The sequence below is a fragment of the Paroedura picta genome, chromosome 1 (genome assembly GCF_049243985.1).
Source record: "Paroedura picta isolate Pp20150507F chromosome 1, Ppicta_v3.0, whole genome shotgun sequence".
In the NCBI taxonomy this organism is placed as follows: Eukaryota; Metazoa; Chordata; class Lepidosauria; order Squamata; family Gekkonidae; genus Paroedura; species Paroedura picta.
In genome coordinates this window covers 200,330,356-200,351,952 of record NC_135369.1, presented here as the reverse complement: position 1 = coordinate 200,351,952, position 21,597 = coordinate 200,330,356, and the positions used below count along the sequence as shown (strand labels likewise).

General features: G+C 48.5%; 1 protein-coding gene and 1 long non-coding RNA gene across 6 annotated transcripts in view; one reads left to right on the top strand and one right to left on the bottom strand.

Moving 5' to 3' along the window:
• The window catches only part of MACROD2 (mono-ADP ribosylhydrolase 2), a 1,296,381-nt gene that overhangs the window by 87,363 nt on the left and 1,187,421 nt on the right, over nt 1-21,597 (bottom strand). For 4 of the 5 annotated variants that reach the window (XM_077316459.1, XM_077316450.1, XM_077316428.1 and 1 more), the window contains 3 exons: nt 4,055-4,132; nt 2,893-2,970; nt 1,936-2,031 (listed from right to left, as the gene is read on the bottom strand). In XM_077316459.1, the coding sequence (XP_077172574.1) occupies nt 1,936-2,031; nt 2,893-2,970; nt 4,055-4,132 (252 nt within the window). The remainder of the gene's footprint in view (nt 1-1,935; nt 2,032-2,892; nt 2,971-4,054; nt 4,133-21,597) is intronic. The other variant, XM_077316439.1, reaches the window with a different exon arrangement.
• LOC143827147 (uncharacterized) lies at nt 1,971-15,843 on the top strand. Its single transcript, XR_013227202.1, has 3 exons — nt 1,971-2,058; nt 5,807-5,948; nt 15,733-15,843. It is a non-coding gene; the product is annotated as an uncharacterized LOC143827147 (long non-coding RNA).

Genomic DNA, 21,597 nt, shown 5'->3' with positions numbered 1-21,597 from the left:
GGTGGTTCCCCCCTCAGGGCAGGAGAGGAGAGAGGAAGTTGCCATTGGACTTTGATAGGTGTATCCACATACGTCCAGGGCAGCTGGACAGTCAGATATTACTGAGCATGATGTGGGTTGCCATGTCCCTCCTGGCAAATGACAGGTTATGAGGGGACATACTAGGAGCAGCAGAGAGGCCCAGTCGACACACTGCAACATGCCGCCGCTCGCGTGGCCGCCTACGCAAGCAACCACGGACCTGGAACCTACACTGCGGACTCACCTCCTGCTCCGGGTAAGAGGTCGCCCACGCAATGGGACGGGTAGTCCCACGCCGAGCCGCCCCTGCCCCTGCCCCAGCACAAGCCGCCAGGCTCACGAGCCCCGCTAGCACCCGCTGCATTCTGACTGCAGTGGGCTTATTTACTAGTTTACCATAATTAGTTTTTGCCTTCTATTTCCACTGTTATGATGGTTGTTCCTTTCGTTTGAGGAAGAGTGCTTGCACGCAAAAGCTCATGCCTTGAATAAATGTTGGTCCTAAAGGTGCTACTGGATTCTAATTTTGTTACTCCACCCTTAGTTTACCTTTTCAGCAGTTTGCTGTGCTCTCGTCACTAATTCTGTGCACATGTTACAAATTGATACTCCGACCACCTAATCCTGAATAGTAATTTTAAGGAACATTCCACACTCTGAAAATAAAGTGTGACACTTACCTTTTGCAGATGTCATATTTTTGGTGTTTCAAACGACGCCGTCTGCACCCAGCATCCCAGCAGAAATTTCCCAGCCACATCCTCCATTTTAACTCGCTAATTGGGGAATCCACAAAACTGGATTCCCTAAGCCTTGTTGTGTGTGCGGGAGGAGAGCAACCAGCAACCACCAGCATGACAGCAGTGCATAACAACATGGCCAGAAATAGTGCAATCTCCGTCTCCAGCGCCCACCCTCATGCCCAACTTCCTTTCCCTTCTCCCTGGAACAGGGCTTTTTTTTGGGGGGGGGGAGCAAGCTGCCTGGAACAATGAATACACGTTGGTCCATAGAGGCAGAACAAAAAAAAATTCCACCCACCAGTTGGCACACAAAGCATGCCTCTCAAAGCACAGCCCCACCCATAAAAAACTGGAAAAAATTATTTCTGTTCAAGTGTCAAACTTCCAAAATCGGTTGGCTAAACTATGCACTATGCATCTATGATTATATGCATAACAATGGAGAAGTTTTACTTTAAAAAAAAACCTATCATTTTCCCTTTAAAGCGTTGAGAAACCAGATTGGCTGGCTGCCATGATTGACAGGCAGGGCGAGACTCGCTGGTATTGTAAGTCCTTTCCGCAGCCATGCGGGAGAAGAACGCAAGAGAGCAAGGAGGTATGAAATGGCAAGGGGGAGGTGCACGGTTTTTTATAGCGTTAATCAATTGTGGTTGCTTCACGTTATGTTTTTAGAAGTGCAAAATGGCCCTAACTTTAGCATACAACGTTCCCTCCGCAACAATGTGAGATATTGGGAGCTCCAGCTCTCATCAGTTTATTTCAAAACCAGTTAATGCTGTGTTTGAAAGCCAACTTCTCATCCTTTAAATTGAAGCGTGCATGGTTAGGAAGTGAAAAGTTTTAAGCCCCTCCAATTCTGGATCCAGACCTGAGCCTAGCGCAGTCTTACGGGGAGTGGATCCATACCTTTGGTCCCCGTACTCCCTGGCTAGGGACTGGGTCACGATCTCTCCTTCTAATGAGAATGCCATATGCATATCAATCCCACCTGGGACAGCTTTTGTTGTTTAATCAACAATTGCATTTGGGTGGTTGAGGTCTTTTCCCCTTCCTTCCCCAACTCTGCCTTAGAGGTGGCATGCAAAAAACCCCAGCAGTTTCCAAGGAATCCCTGCTTCCATACATGGTTTTGCTTTCCTGTTGCATGCCATTAAACAGTCCGTCTTACCTTCCTCTTCCCCTTTGTTTTCTTGACTATTTTCATCCACTTCAGGATCCAGGGATTTCACCCCCTCGATGTTCTCCTCGTGGGGTATTGAAGAATCTGAACAGAAAGGGGGATAGGGACTTGGTAAGATCCATGGTTACTTTTAGTCGCTTTGACTCTTTCTCCCTTATTTACAGGGTAGCTCTCTCCACCTTTATTCTATCTCCACTACAACAACCCTGTGAGGTAGGTATCTGCCCTTGTTTGGGGCTGTGCATGTATGTAACCCATCAACACAGGGGTGGTCCTCTGGAGGCACAAAACAGTATCCCCTCAGGCAGTTTGGGGTGCAGGAGAAAGACTGAGGTTCCTACTCTCCCCCATCTCAAAGTCCGGATCCAAATCATAGCCATGCGCACTCAGGAAAAAACCTCCCCAACTCCTCACCTCTGATTGTCAGAGCTGGTGTGAATCAGGGAAACTCAGACCCCCAGAACAGGGCCCCCAATGTTGGGCCTTTCCTGGTGTCCACCAAGCACTTTAGGAAAGTGGGCTCAGCCTGATGTGGCTTTTGCCCAACAAGGCTTTTAATTGGCTGGGAATTACTTTGGCAGCAGCTGCCAGCACAGTGCAAAGATCAGCCACTATGTGCCTGACAGTAAGCTGAGAAAGCCACTGTGGGGCTTGCTCCGCCTCCAGGGGCAGCCATTTTATGACAGCCATTTTGTGGCTGCACCCTCCCTGCTGTGTCAGAACTGTAAAGGACCCAAAAGGTTGGACGGGGCTGTGAAGCAGGATGTAGCTGGAATGATGGTTCCAGAACCTAATGGAAAGAGAAGCCTGCTCACAAATCTCATCCTCCACCGAGAGAGAAACCATTTCACAAACACTGAAAGGCCACACTTATTAATGATTTAGGCAACGGAATGCCTTTTTTCTTCTCTTTCTTGCTTGTACTCATAAAACACAGGCAAATACCTTCTGCTTCCATGCAGGAGATCTGAGAATCTGTCTGGGTATTCATGTCGTCCCCTGTGGAGTTATCTGGGAGGTCTGCTAATCAATCAAAGACAGGAAAATCACATCGATACAATGCTTGTGTGGACATAAAAATAGGTAAAGGTAAAGGTATCCCCTGTGCAAGCACCGAGTCATGTCTGACCCTTGGGGTGACGCCCTCCAGCGTTTTCATGGCAGACTCAATACGGGGTGGTTTGCCAGTGCCTTCCCCAGTCATTACCATTTACCCCCCAGCAAGCTGGGTACTCATTTTACCGACCTCGGAAGGATGGAAGGCTGAGTCAACCTTGAGCCGGCTGCTGGGATCGAACTCCCAGCCTCATGGGCAGAGCTTTCAGACGACTGCCTTACCACTCTGCGCCACAAGAGGCTCATGGACATAAAAAATAGTTTATAAGAAATCCAAACATTATTATGCATCTGAAAAGAGGTGCCATGGCTCAGTGGCAGAGCAGCTGCTTGGCACGCAGAAGGTCCCAGGTTCAATCCCCGGGTTCCCTGGTTGAAAGGATCAGTTAGGAAGGGTTATGGAAGACCTCTGCCTAACAACCCGGAGAGCCACGGACTCTGATGGGTCAACGGTCTGAGTTAGTCCCAGGCAGGTTCATGGGTGTTCATATGAAGTTACAGCCCCAGCCTGAGCTTACTGCTGGACAATCGGAAATTCTCCATCCCAGAATAACTTCTGTTCGCCTACACCAGGGGTCGTCAAACTGCGGGCCTACAGATGTCCATGGACTACAATTCCCATGAGCCCCTGCCAGCGTTCGCTGGCAGGGGCTCATGGGAATTGTAGTCCACGGACATCTGGAGGCCCGCGGTTTGACTACCCCTGGCCTACACTTATGACTGACACCCGACTCTATTAAAGAACAAATCTCTAAATGGTGATCACGCTTTGTGTGGTTACTCGGTGACCTTGGATCAATATCGTTATAACCGGAAGCTCTGATTCTTTTTGGCTTACCTCAGAGATTACGGCAATCATTTTCAGTAGCTATCGATTAAAAGCTGTCGCCATTCCCCCCAGCACCCTCAAGCAAGGGAAAAGTGGATTTTTATAGCCCTGAGAACCCAAGGCTCCCTCTGAGTCATTGTCAGTAAACCACAGGAAACATACCAGCGGGCTGGTCTTGTTCGCAGACGGCATGAGGCAGTGGGTGGGGCTCTTGCGATGCTTTGGAAGGGTGGGATGAATCTAACAGAAAAGAGAAACACAAACCGGGAAATGACTCTCTATGCCTCTCCTCCTGGACACATTCGATAGACGGCCTCTGGCTGGAGCAAGGCTGCCAGGTCCCTCCGGGCAACAAGCGGGGGTGAGGGGGGGGGGCTTATCACGCACAGGACGAGGGCCCTGGCTACGCTGCCAGCAACATGGCCTTATGGGAAGAAAGGTTATCACGTTATGCCATTCGGCCATGCTCTGGTATTTGGGCAAAAACTCTATGGTAAAAATCGCTTCTACCATAGAGTTTTCATCGCAGTACAAGAGCATCACAGCCATATTGCAAACATAATGACGTCACTTCAGTTGCATGTCACCGTGTCAGCAGGAACACAACCTTGGACGCCGTTCTATTCCTGATAAGTACCCCCAGCCCAGGGGGAGTCAAACTGCGGGCCTCCAGATGTCCATGGTCTACAATTCCCATGAGCCCCCTGCCAGCTAACGCTGGCAGGGGCTCATGGGGATTGTAGTCCATGGACATCTGGAGGCCCGCAGTTTGACTACCCGTGCCCCAGCCTGTGTGTTGAGGCTAGCAGCCCTAAACAGGAGAGGATTTATTTCAAATGATACTCACAAGTTGTGTTACGGTCACAAGTTGTGTTAACTCATCCTTAACATGATTTTGATATGAACAGAGCAATCGATGTACTTGGGTGGCCAGGCTGAGTCAATTAATCAAGGAAACAGATTTTTTTAAATTTTAAACCCTTTGAGTGATTAAAAAGTGTTCCCAAATAATGGGGAGGACATTTTTTTAATATCATTTTTCATAAAAAATAACTGGTGGAAGATGTTGTGTTTGCAGGTGAGCAGTCAGGCAGCAGGAATCCTAGCACTAGCATCAGGCACACGTAATTGACCTTGGCTGGCACGCAGGATCCAGCCTGTTATTGTTTGTTATATTTATCCAATCAGGGGGCTCCGCTTAGGGCCAATCATGGGCTTTGGCAGGAACCCCTAAACTGTATATGTTAATAGAGCTGATGGCCTGGCTCATGATGAGCGACTCCACGTTTTACTGAACCCAACAGAAGATGCCTGTTTAGAAGAACCGTTAGACAGATTCGAGGCCAGGAGCATCTTAGAGACCAATGAGTGTTGGGGCTTTGACTCTTGAAAGGCCCTTTGACTTGTGAACGCTTTTACCGGATCTTCAGATGGTGATGGACTACAATTCCCATGAACACCTGCCAGTGCTGAACAGAACTTCCATGGGAGTGTAGGGATTGAGACCAGTTCTATTCCAGTCCAATACTCTGCCATCATGGCTTTCACAAACTAAATGCCGAGTGCCAGATTTGAGTGGTGCGTGCATTAATGCAATTGTGCAGGGGTAGTCAAACTGCGGCCCTCCAGATGTCCATGGACTCCAATTCCCAGGAGCCCCTGCCAGCGAATGCTGGCAGGGGCTTCTGGGAATTGTAGTCCATGGACATCTGGAGGGCCGCAGTTTGACTACCCTTGCAATTGTGTCTCCAGTGGTAATCAGGCATCAAATTATATATCCATTCTAATCTGTAACGACTGGAGTCAGGAATCGGAGAAAATGAAATTAGTATAGATTCCTCATTAAGGATCCAACGGATGCCCACAGCCATACTCAATCTGCACAAATCATTTCCATAAACTTGTGTTTTATAGACTTTTCCCGGATCGTGGGCAGTAGGCCAAAGAATGCAGCATCAGCATCAGCTGCCGAAGCTTGCCAAAAACTATCTTTGCGGGATGTAGGAGAAACCTGGGCAGTGAACATCTGATCCAAATTTAACAATCTGCAAAGCAGGTATGCATCAAAGTTTGTGATTTTAATTAATGGCAAATAATTCCCAAAGGCAAATATTTAATTACCTACACAGCTTCTTTGACGGAAATCGCAATACGTTTATAAAAAGTCAACTTCTGAAGCAGAACTGTACATATGCACATTTTTCAAAGCTCTTCAAACTAATCCATTGCATTCTATTAATCTTATTTTGAATGTGGAATTTCTCCCTCCTTCCCCCTCTGCTAATACCATCAAAATAATGGTGAGTGAGCGACATTGCCATTTTGGAATTAAATCATAGAAATATAAAGAGCCAAAAAGGCTGTTAAAACTTTCTAAACAGTCCCAATTACCATGTGCTGTAAAAAGTGACAACAACAACAACAGCAACAAATAAAGAGTGTATGTGTGTAAAAGGCAGAAAAGAACCTCCAAAGAAACAAATCACGTCGGACATTGAAACACAAAGCTTCCAAAACACTGTTGTTGTTGTTGTTAGTTGCAAAGTCATGTCCGACCCATCGCGACCCCATGGACAATGATCCTCCAGGCCTTCCTGCCTTCTACCATTCCCCGGAGTCCAATTAAATTTGCACTACCTCATTCTCTGTCGTCCCCTTCTTCTTTTGCCCTCGATCGCTTCCAGCATTAGGCTCTTCTCCAGGGAGTCCTTCCTTCTCATGAGGTGGCCAAAGTATTTGAGTTTCATCTTCAGGATCTGGCCTTCTAAGGAGCAGTCAGGGCTGATCTCCTCTTGGACTGACCGGTTTGTTCGCCTTGCAGTCCAAGGGACTCGCAAGAGTCTTCTCCAGCACCAGAGTTCAAAAGCCTCAATTCTTTGACGCTCGGCCTTCCTTATGGTCCAACTTTCGCAGCCATACATTGCAACTGGGAATACCATAGCCTTGACTTAACCTACTTTTGTTGGCAGGGTGATGTCTCTGCTTTTTAGGATGCTGTCTAGATTTGCCATAGCTTTCCTCCCCAGGAGCAAGCGTCTTTTAATTTCTTTGCTGCAGTCCCCATCTGCAGTGATCTTGGAGCCCAGGAAAATAAAATCTGTCACTATCTCCATTTCTTCCCCATCTATTTGCCAGGAATTGAGAGGGCCGGATGCCATGATCTTCGTACCAAAACCCCTTAGCTTTATAAAAGTACTAGTTTTAAGGCCCATTGCATGGAGGTGGCTGGCGGGATGCGGGCGTCTCAGCGAGTGAAGGCCAGTAGGGGTGGAGCGGTAGGGGCAGTGGGGAAGTCAGGGCTGGGTGGGAGGCTCTGTGAGCGGCTAGTGTCAGGCTGGGCGAGCTGGCGGTGGGCCCTGACAGTGGCGAGCAAGCTCCTTTCTCCACGGCCGAGGCAGGAGAGGTCAGGAGTGGCGCCGTCAGCCGCTAGTCAGGGTCTGTTCACGAGGCTGCGAGGGCAACTTGTGGGCAGGCTGTGGAATGGGCGCTCCAGGGGCAGCCCAATCTGGATTGGCCCACGCAGGTGGAAGTGCAGGACAGACACGGGCCCCGGACAGCGCTCCTCCCAGAGAGGGCTATCACAAATATTAAGGAGAACCTATGGTAAGGATGATTGTGTCAAAATGTGCTTGGTTTGAAGTGCTTTACCGAGTTCCTCTAGAACCCTCTTCTTCCATGCAACTACGGCGGCACGGTTGGTGTGGGCGAAGCACTGGGAGGCGACTGAGACCCCAACTATTTCTACGTGGCTTGACAAATTAGTGGACTTAGCAAAAATGGCAAGACTCACTAATATGGTTAATAAGAAACCACCGGAAGAATATGGCGAACAGTGGAGCAATTACCTGGACTTTCTTAAGAAAGACAGCAGCAACTTTTAGGTTAGGGTTAATATGCGATGGGAACTGACTATATACTTTTTAAGACAATATCAGACTATATTCTCATAGACATCAATAATTACTTTGCTAGCTAGTCGTTCTTTTCTGTTTTCATCTTTCTGTTAACACTTTATATATAATAAAAATAAAAAACACTAAAAAAAAATAACAATTGCCCTCCAATAATAAAAAAAGGAAAAAGACAAAAAAAAAAGTGCTTGGTTTGCAAATCAAGCATGTGAGGCCTGGAGATCTTCTGGAATTACAATGGATCTCCAGAGATCAGTCCCCCTGGAGAATGGGGCTGCCTTGATGGCTTTGTATAACACTGTCCTCCCCAGGCTTCACCCCCCAAATCTCCAGGAATTTCATGATGGAGCCGGCAACCCTACTCTCCCACCCCCTGCCAGTGCTAGAGAGGAGCTGGCAACACTCCCCTCCCCCAAACCGCACCTTCCCCAAACCAACAACCCAAACCTTCAATTTGCCAAACCAGAGTTGGCAACTCTAACTTGCCTCCAGCTTAAGGAACCTTCCCCCAGCTGAAGGGGTTCCTCCATGTTGGAAGGAATTGACCGTACCATGTTTAGGGATGCCAGCCTCCAGGTGAGGCTTGGAGGCCTCCTGAAATTTCAGCCCATCTCCAGATTCCTCCACACTCCAGTTCCCCTGGACAAAATGGGCTGATTCTACAGCATTGTGACCTGTGGGGTTCCCAGCCTCCCCAGTGGAGTGGGAGGATACACGCCTATATGGATAACTAGAATGTAGCTTGGATCTCAAGTCCTATGAGTGGACCAAAGCAGCATATTTTAAAATCTGCACAGCCAATCAAATAATTAATGGCCAATCAAAAGCCTAAGTGGACAAAAGTCTCTCCTAGCCCTGCCCACTTTCTAAAAACACTTGTGAGTACCAGGAAAGGTACTGCTGAACATGATAGTGCCCTCGGGCATTACCTTGGGGATCCCAGGAACCAACAAAATTCACCTTGCTGGACAGGGACCCTGACTTACATGGCAGTTTCAGGCGTTTGTGTGTTCAGTGTGCTATAAGTAATAAACAATTGGCAATAGACCATGCAGTGTACTGTTCTTCGCACCAACCAGATTCTTTACATTTTCTTCACATTCCTAAAACTCTTGTTAGGATATTATTGAAAACTTTTTGGGTGGGCTGCCTATCAGTAACTTGGAATGGATCTTTGTAAGAGCTTCTTATTTTGTTCTAATCAAATCACACACCACTCCACAAATTAGTGCCATAATACAGAGTTCTAAACTTGGGAAGAGATGTGAATTCCCTTGATTTTTATTTTGGTTTATGTGCCTCCGTTAAAAGAGCGAGGCATACTACTTTAGCTGCAGAGATCAGGTATTACACTGATATGCAGATTTTGACTTTCAAAATCGTTAAGGTCAAGACCACATTGAAGATTTTCCTCCTGAAATGCAAATATTAAATAATATATTCAAGCCTAAAAGACTACAGATAGATTTACTTTTAAGATTAGCAGGAATAAAAGACAGGAAGTCAAGGGGAAAAAAACCCCCCACATTCACCAAGGAAATCCATTTAATGGAATATGTGTAACTATTGTCAAAAGATTAGCAAGAAAATGTGTTCTTGTAACAGATGTGAAGTCCAGACTCATTGCATACAGGCTGAAAAAAGATTATCAAATGTAAAAGTAGTACAGACAGTGAGTGAAACTATAGCTTTAGCCCAGAGGATATTGCTAAGTAACTGAGTGCAATCATAAAACATCCTTCTAAGCCTAAGGGTAGAACTCTGGGTGTAAACTGCACGGAGCTTTTATTCCAACCCCAGATCGATTCAGTCCCTGCCCTCTACACAGAATGTGATTTCCGTTTGGATTTTGGGCGATTTAAATTTTCCTTCTGCAGCAAGAAGGATTGATCTGGAGTGACCCTACCTTTATTTTGCGATATCTCAGAGTGCTTTTAAGCCTGAATATCCAGATTGGGAAAGCAAGCTCCGTGGTACAGAACCTCTGATAGGCCACACCTGGTCATATGACAAGCTTGCCTTAAAGGAGAAGCCACTAATTTCTCTCAACTCGGTCCAAGATTTTTTCTCCCTTCTCTGCCTTTTTCGATCTTCTCCCCCTCCCCTCCCGTCCAAGAAAAGAAAGAGGCTCCCTACCTGGCTCCTCCCTCCCCTTCAAGAAAAGAAAGAAAGAGGCTTGGCTCCCCCCATCCCCTTCTGAACTACTCTAACCAGATGCAGAAGACTTTCCTGTTTCAATGGGGAGGGGGGGGGGAGAGGAAGACCCGAGTTCAAAGCGATCTGAATTCAACAGGATTGACAATGGAATAAAGAAAGTAAGTGCAGACTCTGCCCTGTTTAAAATCACCTTGTGTAGCACATGGTTTTATCACAGGTTCTTGAAGAGTCTTCTAGATCAGGGGTACTCAACCTGTGGTCCTCCAGATGTCCATGGACTACAATTCCCATGAGCCCCTGCCACCAGGGGCTCATGGGAATTGTAGTCCATGGGCATCTGGAGCACCACAGGTTGACTACACCTGTTCTAGATAGTGGGCATCTAGAAACAAACTGGGCCCTAGAAAGTGCTGCCAATTCTCAGCTGACTTATGGTGCCCCTGCCGATTTTCAAGGCAAGAGATGTTCAGAGGTGGTTTGTCCTTGTTTGTCCCTGCATAGGAACCCTAGGCTTCCTGGGTGGTCTCCATGGCAGACCCTGCTGAGTTTCTGAGATCTGAGGACACTTGGCTGGCTGGGACCATCCAGGTCAAGGTTGAAACAAATTAGGGACCCAGGATCCTTCCAAGGTCCTTTACATTCCCCCTCTGCCTTCCACCACATCTAAGAAGAAGAGAAGATGATGTGTCAAGTTGCAGAACACTTGATTTTCAGCGAGTATTGCGAATAGAAGACCACTTGCAAAATAGAAGACCACCAAGGGAGTCCAGGGTCACTACACAGAGATGTTGACCGCCTGGCCACCATTGCACCGGGCTGCTGCCCAGCATTTGATTTGGTGGGAAGTTGCCCCGCCTCTTCCTGCTCCTGCACAGGGGAGCATTTGGCCTGGCAAACCTCGTGGCCGATGCAGCCAGTGCTGTACCAGGGGGGGAGGGGACGCGCGGGTGCCGGTGCGTAACTTGGTGCACACACACTGGCGCGCGCCGGCACCTGCGCCTCCCTTCCCCCTCTGCGGCACAGCACTGGCTGTGTCGGCTTGGTACGGCCAATTCGGACACCGCTGCGCACAACTCTAATTTGCACTCCTGCACGGGAGCTGGGGTGGCAAAGTTCTACCACACAATAGGGCAGCATGACCCTGGGTTTGCCTTTATTTTTACAAATGTGATTTTGTGTTCCTATGCAATACTGTATTCTTTAAAAAAAAAATTAAATGCTTCCTCTGCATGCACAGCATGGTGGAGCTGCCTGGGGCACACCTGTCCCTTCTGGAACACTGTAATCAGGGGAAAGTGGGAGCGGAGGCAGGCCAGGACAGCCTGACTTTTCTCCTGCCACATGGGCCTGCCCCAACATGGGCCCCATTGCCATTCAGGGCAAAAAAGGGAATTCCCTTGCCATGGGACAGCGGAGGGTCTGAGTCGGGCCACACCTGGTACGGCCCTGGTCTTGCACTGACGTCCAGTGGAGCTGGGAATCTTCCCCACCACTGGCCTAGTGGTAAGGCTCCTGGTGCGGCAGGCAATGGCCAACCACCTCTGAATCTCTTGCCTTGAGAACCCTACAGGGCTGCCCTCAGTCGGCTCCACTTGACAGGGATAGGCATGAACCTAAAAGGGGAGGGTTGGTTTGGAGTTGCACACATATCGAATCCCAAACCGAGCAGGCCTCACGCCAACTGAACCAGTCCGAAGTTCAATTCCCTCTTTCTCCTGGGGTTGAGGATCGCCCAGGAGGGGACTTCGCTGAACCCTTCAGTTTTGCTCCTCCTCTTGAAGTGGTGAGCAGTAGGTGAAGTGGCTGCCATTCTAACCTGGCAGCTCAGTGGTGCTGATCAGCTGTTAGGTATAAATGTCTGGCCCTGGACAGCCAAGCCAAACTGGCCAAAAAAAGTTCAGGGCATGTGTTTGTTTTTATTATTATTATTATTATTATTATTATTATTATTATTATTATTATTATTATTATTATTATTATTATCATCATCATCATCATCATCATCATCATCATCATCATCATCATCATCATCATCATCATCAATGATAATGATAATGATAATGATAATGATAATGATCTGTAACTGCTCTGCGGTATAAATAAAAGACTAAGCCCCCTGTGGGAGGAGGCGGTCCGTGATGAGCAAGCCCACCGATTGGGCTCTGGACCCCAAAATGACAAGCAGGGGGCTCAATCGGCTGGCGTAAAGCACCAGCCGATTGGGCCCTCCGCTTGACAGACCGCCTCCCGGACCGCCCACCCTCCACCGGAGCCTGCCTTCACCTGCCGGCCTTCGGCATGTCGCCGCCCGCCCTCACATCCTGCTGCCTAACTTCGCCTCCGGCCCCACAGTGCCCCGAGCTAGGCCCACGCCTCTCCATACAACCACCAGCCGATCCTGCCTTCGCCTTCCGCCCCCACTTGCCAGCATTCCTGCCGCCCAGCCATGTCCCTGTCCGTCCAAGACTCCACTGCTGCCCGGGGAGCCACGGCCCTGAGCCCAGCCGACTTCACGTCCTGCCTGCGGAGCCCGGCCCCAGCTGATCCACTACCCACCCGCCGACGCTCCGATGCAGGCTTCCTGCACCTCGGCCCGCCATCTCATGCCTGCCGCCCACCCAGCCCTTGACTACGTCGCCAGGAACCCCGCCCACGCTGTCGCCCTGCTACTGCGGCCAAAGGCTCTCCCAGGTCCCCAGCCTGCTGCTTGCCTCCGCCCCGCCTTCCTGCTACGCCCTCTCCCCCCTCTTTCAAGCCCTCCCCGCCCCTGCTCGCCTCCGCCGCCCATTCCCACTTTGCGCTCTCCACCCTCTCGATCCCTCCCCATCCCCCCTCGCATGCTCGCCACACTTTCACCCCCCCTCCCCATCTACGTGCACCTCTACCACTTCGCCAGCCGTTCTCCCCCCTCCCAAACTCTCTACGGCCCCGCGCCCCGCCGCATTCTCCCCCTCCACTCCCACACACTCCCCATCAGCGCCCACCTCCACCACCACTTCTCCGCCCTGTCTTCAGGACCCTCTGCCACCTCTCCCACGCCACCACCCACCCCTTTTCGCCTCTCCCGCTGCTTCCACGCCCCGCTGTCTACACCCCCACGCCCCTTCCTTCCTCCCAACGCACCCTTCTTCCTGCATCCCTTCCTCCCTCCTTTCTCCCTTCCTTCCTGCATTTCTATCCCTCTTCCTTCATCTCTTTCTCTATCCGTCCCTTTCTTCCTTCTTCTCTTTCTTCCTGACCATCTTCCTCCCTTCCTTCTGCCCCTACAGCCACCCACCCCGCTAGCGCCCACTGCATTTTGGCGGCAGCGGGCTTTATTCCTAGTAATAATAATAATAATAATAATAGTAATTTCTCGCCATTCCCAAGACCAGCTCATAGCAGGCTACAATTGTCCATGCTAAACGCCCAATAAAATCCCATTAAAACAATCCAAGGACACAAACCAAAAACATACAGCCAACAACATGGCAGTCGTCCTCAATCGCCCAACCCCCCAATAAAACATCTAATAAGGGGATTCCCTGAACACCGAATCCTGAGCTGCAAACCGGCCTACGTTCAGCCCACATTTACTCTCGTGAGCCAGAGTGTGCCCATCCCTACTTTCCACCACCAATGCACAATCAAATTGGGTCTTGCACAATCTGGGACAAGTCATCCTATTTGAGGTAATAAGACTACCCAAGACGGCACGAGCTGCCTTCTATGGACAGAAGAGATTTCATCACATTTCATCTGTAAGTAAAAAAAAAAAAAACCTTTGAAAAATGATTGGAATATTTCTGCAGTAAAAAAAAAAGGAAAAAAAGAAAGAAAATCATCCGTGCATCCAAAATTATAGGTAATGGTGCGCACAGAAGCTGATGCATGATTGCAGCATTCTTTCTGCCTTGTAAACTGGGGGGAGGGGGGGGAGAATGCATTGCGAAATGAAGGTCTATAAAACAGCAATTTATGATAATTTAGGGAGATAGTGTAGGAGTTTTGACTTTAAAATGTTATTTTTATATCCATCATGGTTTCATTTTAATCCATCTCCGTGATGGATTTGATTTATCCAAACTGAAGTTTATGTGATCGGGCTGAATCAGACTTGGGAAATGAGCAAGGTACACATTTGTGTAAAGAGTTAGATGACAGAGCAGCCCGTCTATCCTATCTGTATCTATTAAAGTGGATAATGGATCAGCATAAAGAGAAGTAATACTTTAGGCCAGTTTGGAGAGCAAAGAAAGAAAATCTACTGTACTACAAACCCGAAGCAAGTGAATTTTTTAAAAACCTTTTTAAAAAAAATGAGAACACATGTATCATTGCGGCAAGATTTTCCAGAGTCATATTTTGGCTGAATTGAAGATAATTAACTAATTATTTTCACTCTGAAATGATAAAGGAGATATACTGGAAAGAATGAAACACTCTGAAATGGTTCCATTTTTAGACCCTACTGATTGAGTTTCTTTACATTAAATAAGGACCCCTGAGCGTACTTACAATAAACCCTATGACAAGGCAACGCAGTACTTCCCTAATGAATGGAAGGGTAAAAAAAAGCCACACCTAGGATGCAAAAAATCTTTACTAGGAGTTCGGATGGAAGGGAGAGAGCCAGAAAACCAGGAAAGATAAGACTAACAAGCACCACTTCCAATGGAGATGCATAAAGATGTTGAACAAGATGGCGGAAAGAATCCCCCCTGTGTGCTCATGGTGACTGTGGCCATACCTTTCCTGGTTCCCCCCCTCCAAGTGTTTTCAGAGAGTGGGTGGGGACCGGAGATGAGGTTCTTGCCCAGCAAGGCTTTTCATTGTCCAACAGTCTTTTGGATTGGCTCTGGTGATCTGACCCCAGCACAAGGACCTTTACTGGCAGCCATTTTGGGACTGGCTTTGCTTCATGTGGTGGCCCTTTGGGGGCTCCACCCACCACATTGTGCCAGAATTCCACAGGCTCCCACAGGCTCAAAAGGGTTGGGGACCCCTGATCTAATCAAGCATCTTGTTTTGCACCATGGCCCTGGCCGGCCAACAAGAAGGGCAGAGGGGCGAAGGCCTTCCCCTGGTGTTCTCCCCTGGCACTTCTATTTTGAGGCTTTCTTGAAGGTAGTTCCCTTTATTCACCACGGCTAGTATTCACTGGCAGACCTATCCTGTAGGAAGACAGACCCAGATGGGTGGCCGTGTCAGTCTGTCTGTCGCAGAATCACAGAATCATAGAGTTGGAAGGGGCCACACAGGCCATCTAGTCCAACCCCCTGCTCAACGCAGGATCAGCCCAAAGCATCCTAAAGAAGAAAAGAGTCAGACTAATAAAATTTGTGGCAGGGGAGGAGGGAGGAGTGACTCGTGAAATTTTGTTAGTCTTTAAGACTCTTATTGTTTTCTACCCTCTAGATTAGCGATCCCCAACCTGTGGGCTGCCGACCACATGTGGTCCTTCGACTAATTGGAGGTGGGCCCCGAAGGACGCCTCCCCCCCGGCCCTTTACTTCATCCCACCGGCCCTTTACAACACACTTCGGGTGTCCTTGTCTCCCATCACTACCACACATTATGTGGAAAAGACAATAATGCTAGGAAAAGAGGGTGATCTAACAGGAGAGGGACTGATTCAGTTGAGGGATCCATGGCTCACAGTTGGCAAGTCTGTTCACGATAGGCCATTTTTGGAGGTCATAAATCCAGATGGGGATGCCAGGGGTGGGAAGCGACTTGATGCTGCTTAACCACACCCACGCCTTTGGTGACCACCACATCCTCTGCCAGCAGATCCCACAACTCATTGATCCAGGACGCCGTCAGTCAATCATTGCTGCATCACAATGTGGCTGGAAAGTAATACCATTGCTGCTGTAAGTAAATAAGTAAAACTTGGTGGGTGGGGAATGACAGAGGCATAGCAGCTGCCCCACAGGGGACTCTCCTGTGAGTAAGCGGCAGCTTTGTCCACGGTGGGAGAGGGTTTTAGATAGCTTCACCCTCTGGGGTGGAAAAGGTTACCACTTTTGCAAAGGTTGCTATGAAAGATGGGAGGACCCAGGAGTTACCCAGCAAAGAGACGAGGAGAGAGGGAAGCGGAGGCCAGGAAGATAAAACATGAACAGATCGGGCCTCCCGAAAGCCTTTATCTGAAAAGCAGGAAACAGAAATGTGCTGCGTTTCAACACTGAATCTGTCAAGAGATTTTTTTAAAAAATGGCATCGATAATAAAGCGGCTGTGTGAGAAATGGCTCTTTTATCACTGTGTTCTGGATCGGCCCGATTGGAGACTGGGGAGAAGCCAGGAAAGCTGCCATTTTTCACTGTGTGCAGATAAAGATTCAGCTAACACACTTGGGCAGTTTTATTGGGGGGGGGGAGGGAACAAGCGGAGATCAGCAAAACACCAGGCAAAAGACAGGGCAGAGAGAAAGGATCTCTCCTGTCTGCTATCAAGAGCGGGAGAGAGTCTCCTTCCTTTCTTTGCATTTACTTATATCCCACTTTGCTTCCTGGTTGAGATTCAAAGTGACTTTTGGGATATTATTCTCTCCTCCTCCCTTTTCTTACCACCCTTTGCATTGGCCAGACTGAGAATTCGTGATGGGCCAATGTCACCCAGCAGAATTCAGCATTCGAACCCAGGTTGCCACAATCAGAAGAAGTGGCCATGGTTGGTGGAGACAAGGCAGAGCCCTTCCAGTCATGGGAGGAGCAGGATCAACAAAGGAAGGATTTTATTCCCTCCCCTTAATTTGTCCCAAGATCAGTTGCTGCTGCTTCTGCAGCTCAGTCTGGGATATCCAACTTTACACCACAATAGAAAATTCTTAGCATAAGGATGCATCGCTGGGGACCAAGGTCAAGATCATTCATACCACAAAATTCCCTATTACTATGTATGAGTGTGAAAGTTGAACAATGAAGAAAGCTGGAAGGAAGAAAGTGGATTCCTTTGGGGGGGGGGATTGGCAGATACCGTGGCCTGCCCAAAGGACAAACCGGGGGTTCCAGATCCAATCAAACCTGCACTGCCCCTGGAAGCTGAATTGGCCAAAGTGAGGCAATTGTGTTTTTGGTCCATCATGAGAAGACGCGAGTCCCTGGAGAAGACAATGATACCAGGGAAAGTGGAAATGGGTGGACTCCTCACTGGGCAACCCCTGAGCCAGGCTGTTACCGGCAGGACGTTTGGAAGGAGAGTCTCCTTCCATTAAAAGTGGCCCCACAGTACTCAACACATATGCCATTCACACACGGGTGCCACTTTGCAGCCACCATCTTCCTGGCTTTGTCACTGGAGAATTTTTGTCAGCGTTTTTAAAAAGCTGTCCAGTGGCACTGTGGGGGGAATGGCAACCAGGAGAGAATTCAGATTCACATTCAGATTCAAACTTAATTACAGTCGTTCAGACCAAGTTGCCAGGAGACAATTACCAACAAAACGTCAAAGGGTATTTAAAATTTTTTAACAAACACTCCATGACCACTGCAAGTTCTTTCTTCTGCCTCCAAAATACCAAGGAACTCACGGGCAGTGAATTGTTACAACATGGATGTGGCCTGGAAAAGGAAATTTCCATATCCTATTAACAGTCCGTTTAAACATCACTGCCTGAGGGGGAAATCACATTAGGTAACCCTTCTACATCATGTACTAATTCAAATTCATTACAACTTAATAAAAGGTGTAATTGTACATTTGCAGGTCAGCGAAATTAAATCATATGTTAATCTTAAAAAATGAAGTATCAATTATTATATTTCCAGGTGTTTGGCGGAGCCAAGGTCCTCTGGGAACACCGTGCATAATGTGTTCCTTGTCTTTTCGGCGTGGTGCTACAGTCAAGGAAGCATGTTGCATTGCAAGGATTGGTGTCAGCACTTCATCTCCACTAGAACTTAATCTTGGCAGATGCTTCCCGGGGAACAGAGCTACCCAGCCGGCAGGACAGGGCTCCAACTCTCTGAGCCCTTAGATCTCGCAGCCAGAGGACAGATCAGGAAGATCCCATTGGCAGGGAGTGCTGAGGGATGGGAAAACCCAAAAGGTGTAGGGGAGGGAAGCTGAGACTGCAAGAGCTCAGAACAAGCACTTCCTGGCTACTTATGCATTTTGCTTCTCTTGTCAAAGCAATCCTTCTGCTTTTTGGAGCAACTGAAAGCAGCAATGAAGTCTAGCGCCTGAATTGATTCTCCAGTGGGGACATTTCTGTAGCAGTGCTGCTCTGTCTTGTTTGCAGGACATTTATTGAGCCACCGAAGTACATATTGGAAGGTACTGGCTCAGGGAAGGGGGATACAAACGCTAGACCCATAATTAAGCTTTGTGGGTCTTAAACAGGGGTAGTCAAACTGCGGCCCTCCAGATGTCCATGGACTACAATTCCCATGAGCCCTTGCCAGCGGATGCTGGCAGGGGCTCATGGGAATTGTAGTCCATGGACATCTGGAGGGCCGCAGTTTGACTACCCCTGGTCTTAAAGGTACTCCTGGACTCAAACTGAGTGCTTTCTCCTCTTAGGACATCATCACCTGCTTATTTAATTCTGCTGCTTGGTGAGGTGAGAGCCTTTGACACAAACTGGCACAGGCAGTTTGGTTTCTCTTTGTGTTTTTGTGAGCTACAGCTGAATTCCAGGGGACCGATTGGCTGTTTTGACAAAGGATTATCATTGGCTGTATTTGGTTGTGTGACACAGTCTACTGATGTAACAGAATTAATTTTTGCTATATATTCCCTGTCATGTAAGGAGTTCATAGTCTGAGGAAGAGTGCTTGCACTCGAAAGCTCACTCCCTGAATAAAGCTTTGTTGGTCTTAAAGGTGCTCCTGGACTCTGATTTTATTGTGCTACTTCAGACTAACATGGCTTCCCATTTGAATCTAACTGTACAACAGTAAACAAGGCTTCCCAAAGTACAGCTTACTTTCTGTAAACACACACTCACAACTCTGAAATATAAACAACCAAACAAATTATGCCTTTTGTCAGTCTAGCAGGGGACTACAATATCCCATTTTTCTGCCCCATGAGTGACCTTGGGTGCCATTTTTAAGTATCCTGGAAAGATATAGCCCTTCATGACACCTACAAACAAAAACCTATACAACATATTTTTACCCTCGGATGCATGGGAAATGTTGGTTTGGGAGGAAAACATGCCCCATATATGAAATGTGGGAACCAGAGTGGTGCATGGATTAAATTGCCAGCCTAGGATTTGAGAAACCTGTTTTCGAATCCACACTCCCTGGGAGAGCTCGGGCCAGTCACACAGTCTCAGCCTGACCTACCCCACAGGGTTGTTGTGAGGATAGACCGGAAGGAGAGGAAAATGATGTACACCATTTGGGGTCCCCACTGGAGAGAAAGGTGGGAAATAACTGAAGTAAGCAAGTAAAATTAATATATGTAGATTTTTTCCAGAGGACTGTTTGAAGGTGGAAGAACCGTGGCACCTCTGGTTCATGGGCCTGCTGGGGACATTCCTGGTAGTTCAAAGGACCAGTCCTAGGTTTGGTACTCCTGCTAAAAGGCAATCCTAAATTAACAACAGGAATCACAAAGGGTTCTGCCAAGTGACCTGTGACGTTGAGTAGTTGTCTTTCCCCAACTTTCCTCCTGCTGTGCTGTTCAAGACTGGCCACACAATACCCCAACTGACCAGGATCCCCAGCACGGTACCCATAGCACTCGCTGATACCTTTCTGGGTGCCCGTCAACTGCTTTTACAAAGTGTGTGGGGGGGTGAGCTGAGCCCAGCAGAGCTTTCGATTGGTTATTAAAAGGTATGGATTTCTGTGATTGGCGCCACTTCCTCTGGCAGCCATTTTGTGGTACTTTCCACCGCTCTGCGTCAGAATTCCAAAGGGGCCTGCAGGCACAAGAAGCCCGGGAGCGGCAAGAGAGCATGTGCTGGCAGGGGCTCATGGGAATTGTAGTCCACTAGGCTTCAAAGCCCATCCATAAGGGCAGGCTTTGTAGGGGTCAGGGCACCCCCCGGCTGGTCCCCTCCCCATCGACTCCCCGGGCTCCCTACGGGCCTGCTCCAAGGCCCTCGGGCACTGGGCTCCTCCCCCGGCTTGCCCTCCCTGTACACTTGGGAGTCAAAAGACAAGAAATAAAGCACACTCCAGCCTTTAACGCCGACTGGAGTTTCACCTGACCCCCCCTCCCCCTCACTCGTTCAGGAAAAGAAAAATAAACAAACAGCTTCACAACCACTACTCCCCTCCCCGCTCTGAGCTTCCCCAATCAAGTGCAGAATGCTTTGTGTTTCAATTCAGGGGAAAGGAAGGAGGAAGACCCGAGTTCAAATCGATCTGAATTCAGCAGGATTGACAGTGGGGGGGGGGCAAAGTAAGTACAGAACCAATCCAGGTCAGGGCCATTAATTAAATGCTGTCAAGTTGCAGCTGAGTTATGGAGGCCCTGTAGAGCAGGGGTGGGCAAACTGTGGCCCTCCAGATGTCCATGGACTACAATTCCCATGAACCCTTGCCAGCATTCGCCCACCCCTGCTCTAGAGTTTTCAAGGCAAGAGACCTGCAGAGACCGTTTGACATTGAATGTTTCTACAATGCATGCTTCCTTGGTGGTCTGCCGTTCCACGTACTGACCAGGGCTGGCCTTGCTTAGCTTCCAAGATCACTGAGACCGGGCTTGTTTGGCCTATCCAGGTCAAGGCAAGAGATGAAGGGAGGTGGTTTCTCAATGCCTGCCTCAGCAGAGTGACCCTGGACTTCTCAGGTGGTCTCTCATCCGACTAACCAGGGCGGACCCTGCTTAGCTTCCAAGAGCAGATGAGATTGGCTAGCCTGGGCCGACCAGCTCAAGGCTTACGCAAAGGTAAAGTCAGAGGCGTGGGTGGAAACCAGCCGAATTATTTAAAAAAGACTCACACCACTGTATGATTAATGTTGGCACTGAGAAAAAGAAAGCATGCTGACCCCCAAAACGGGCCATTTGGCAGGAAGAGGAACCAAGCAGAAGGAGATCACCAAACACCTCAATTCCAAAGACTTCAAAGAGATGTTTTGGAAAAAAACAAAGGTCAAAAGGTCATCCCTTCTACCCAGCAAAAGAGATGTCTCTTTTAAAGATAAATATATCAGCCCAGAGGAACCATTATGTTATGGAGGGGGGGGGAGTTGCATTAAAATGCTTTATTGGTCTTACTTGAAGGCTACACTTGGTATGCATTTATTACAGATGGTGGGGCTCCTGCTTTGAATTACCCTCCCCCCCACATTCCCCTCTGTCTCCAACAGACCCAGAAGAATGAAAAAGTGTAAGCCAGGGGTAGTCAAACTGCGGCCCTCCAGATGTCCATGGACTACAATTCCCAGGAGCCCCTGCCAGCGAATGCTGGCAGGGGCTCCTGGGAATTGTAGTCCATGGACATCTGGAGGGCCGCAGTTTGACTACCCCTGGTGTAAGCAATGAGTGGCATGGTGCCCACACAACTCACAAGAACACTATGTGTCTCCTTCTCTCTTCTTGCCGAAAACCAAACAACTTAACTGGAAACCTTCAAATGAGTTTGTGGTTCTTCCTCTGTTTTCCAAACTTGCTGTCATCTTGTGCCCTCCTTCCAGGGCTTCTGAATATTTAATTGCAGCCTGAAATAGCTGAGACCAAGCTGGGACAA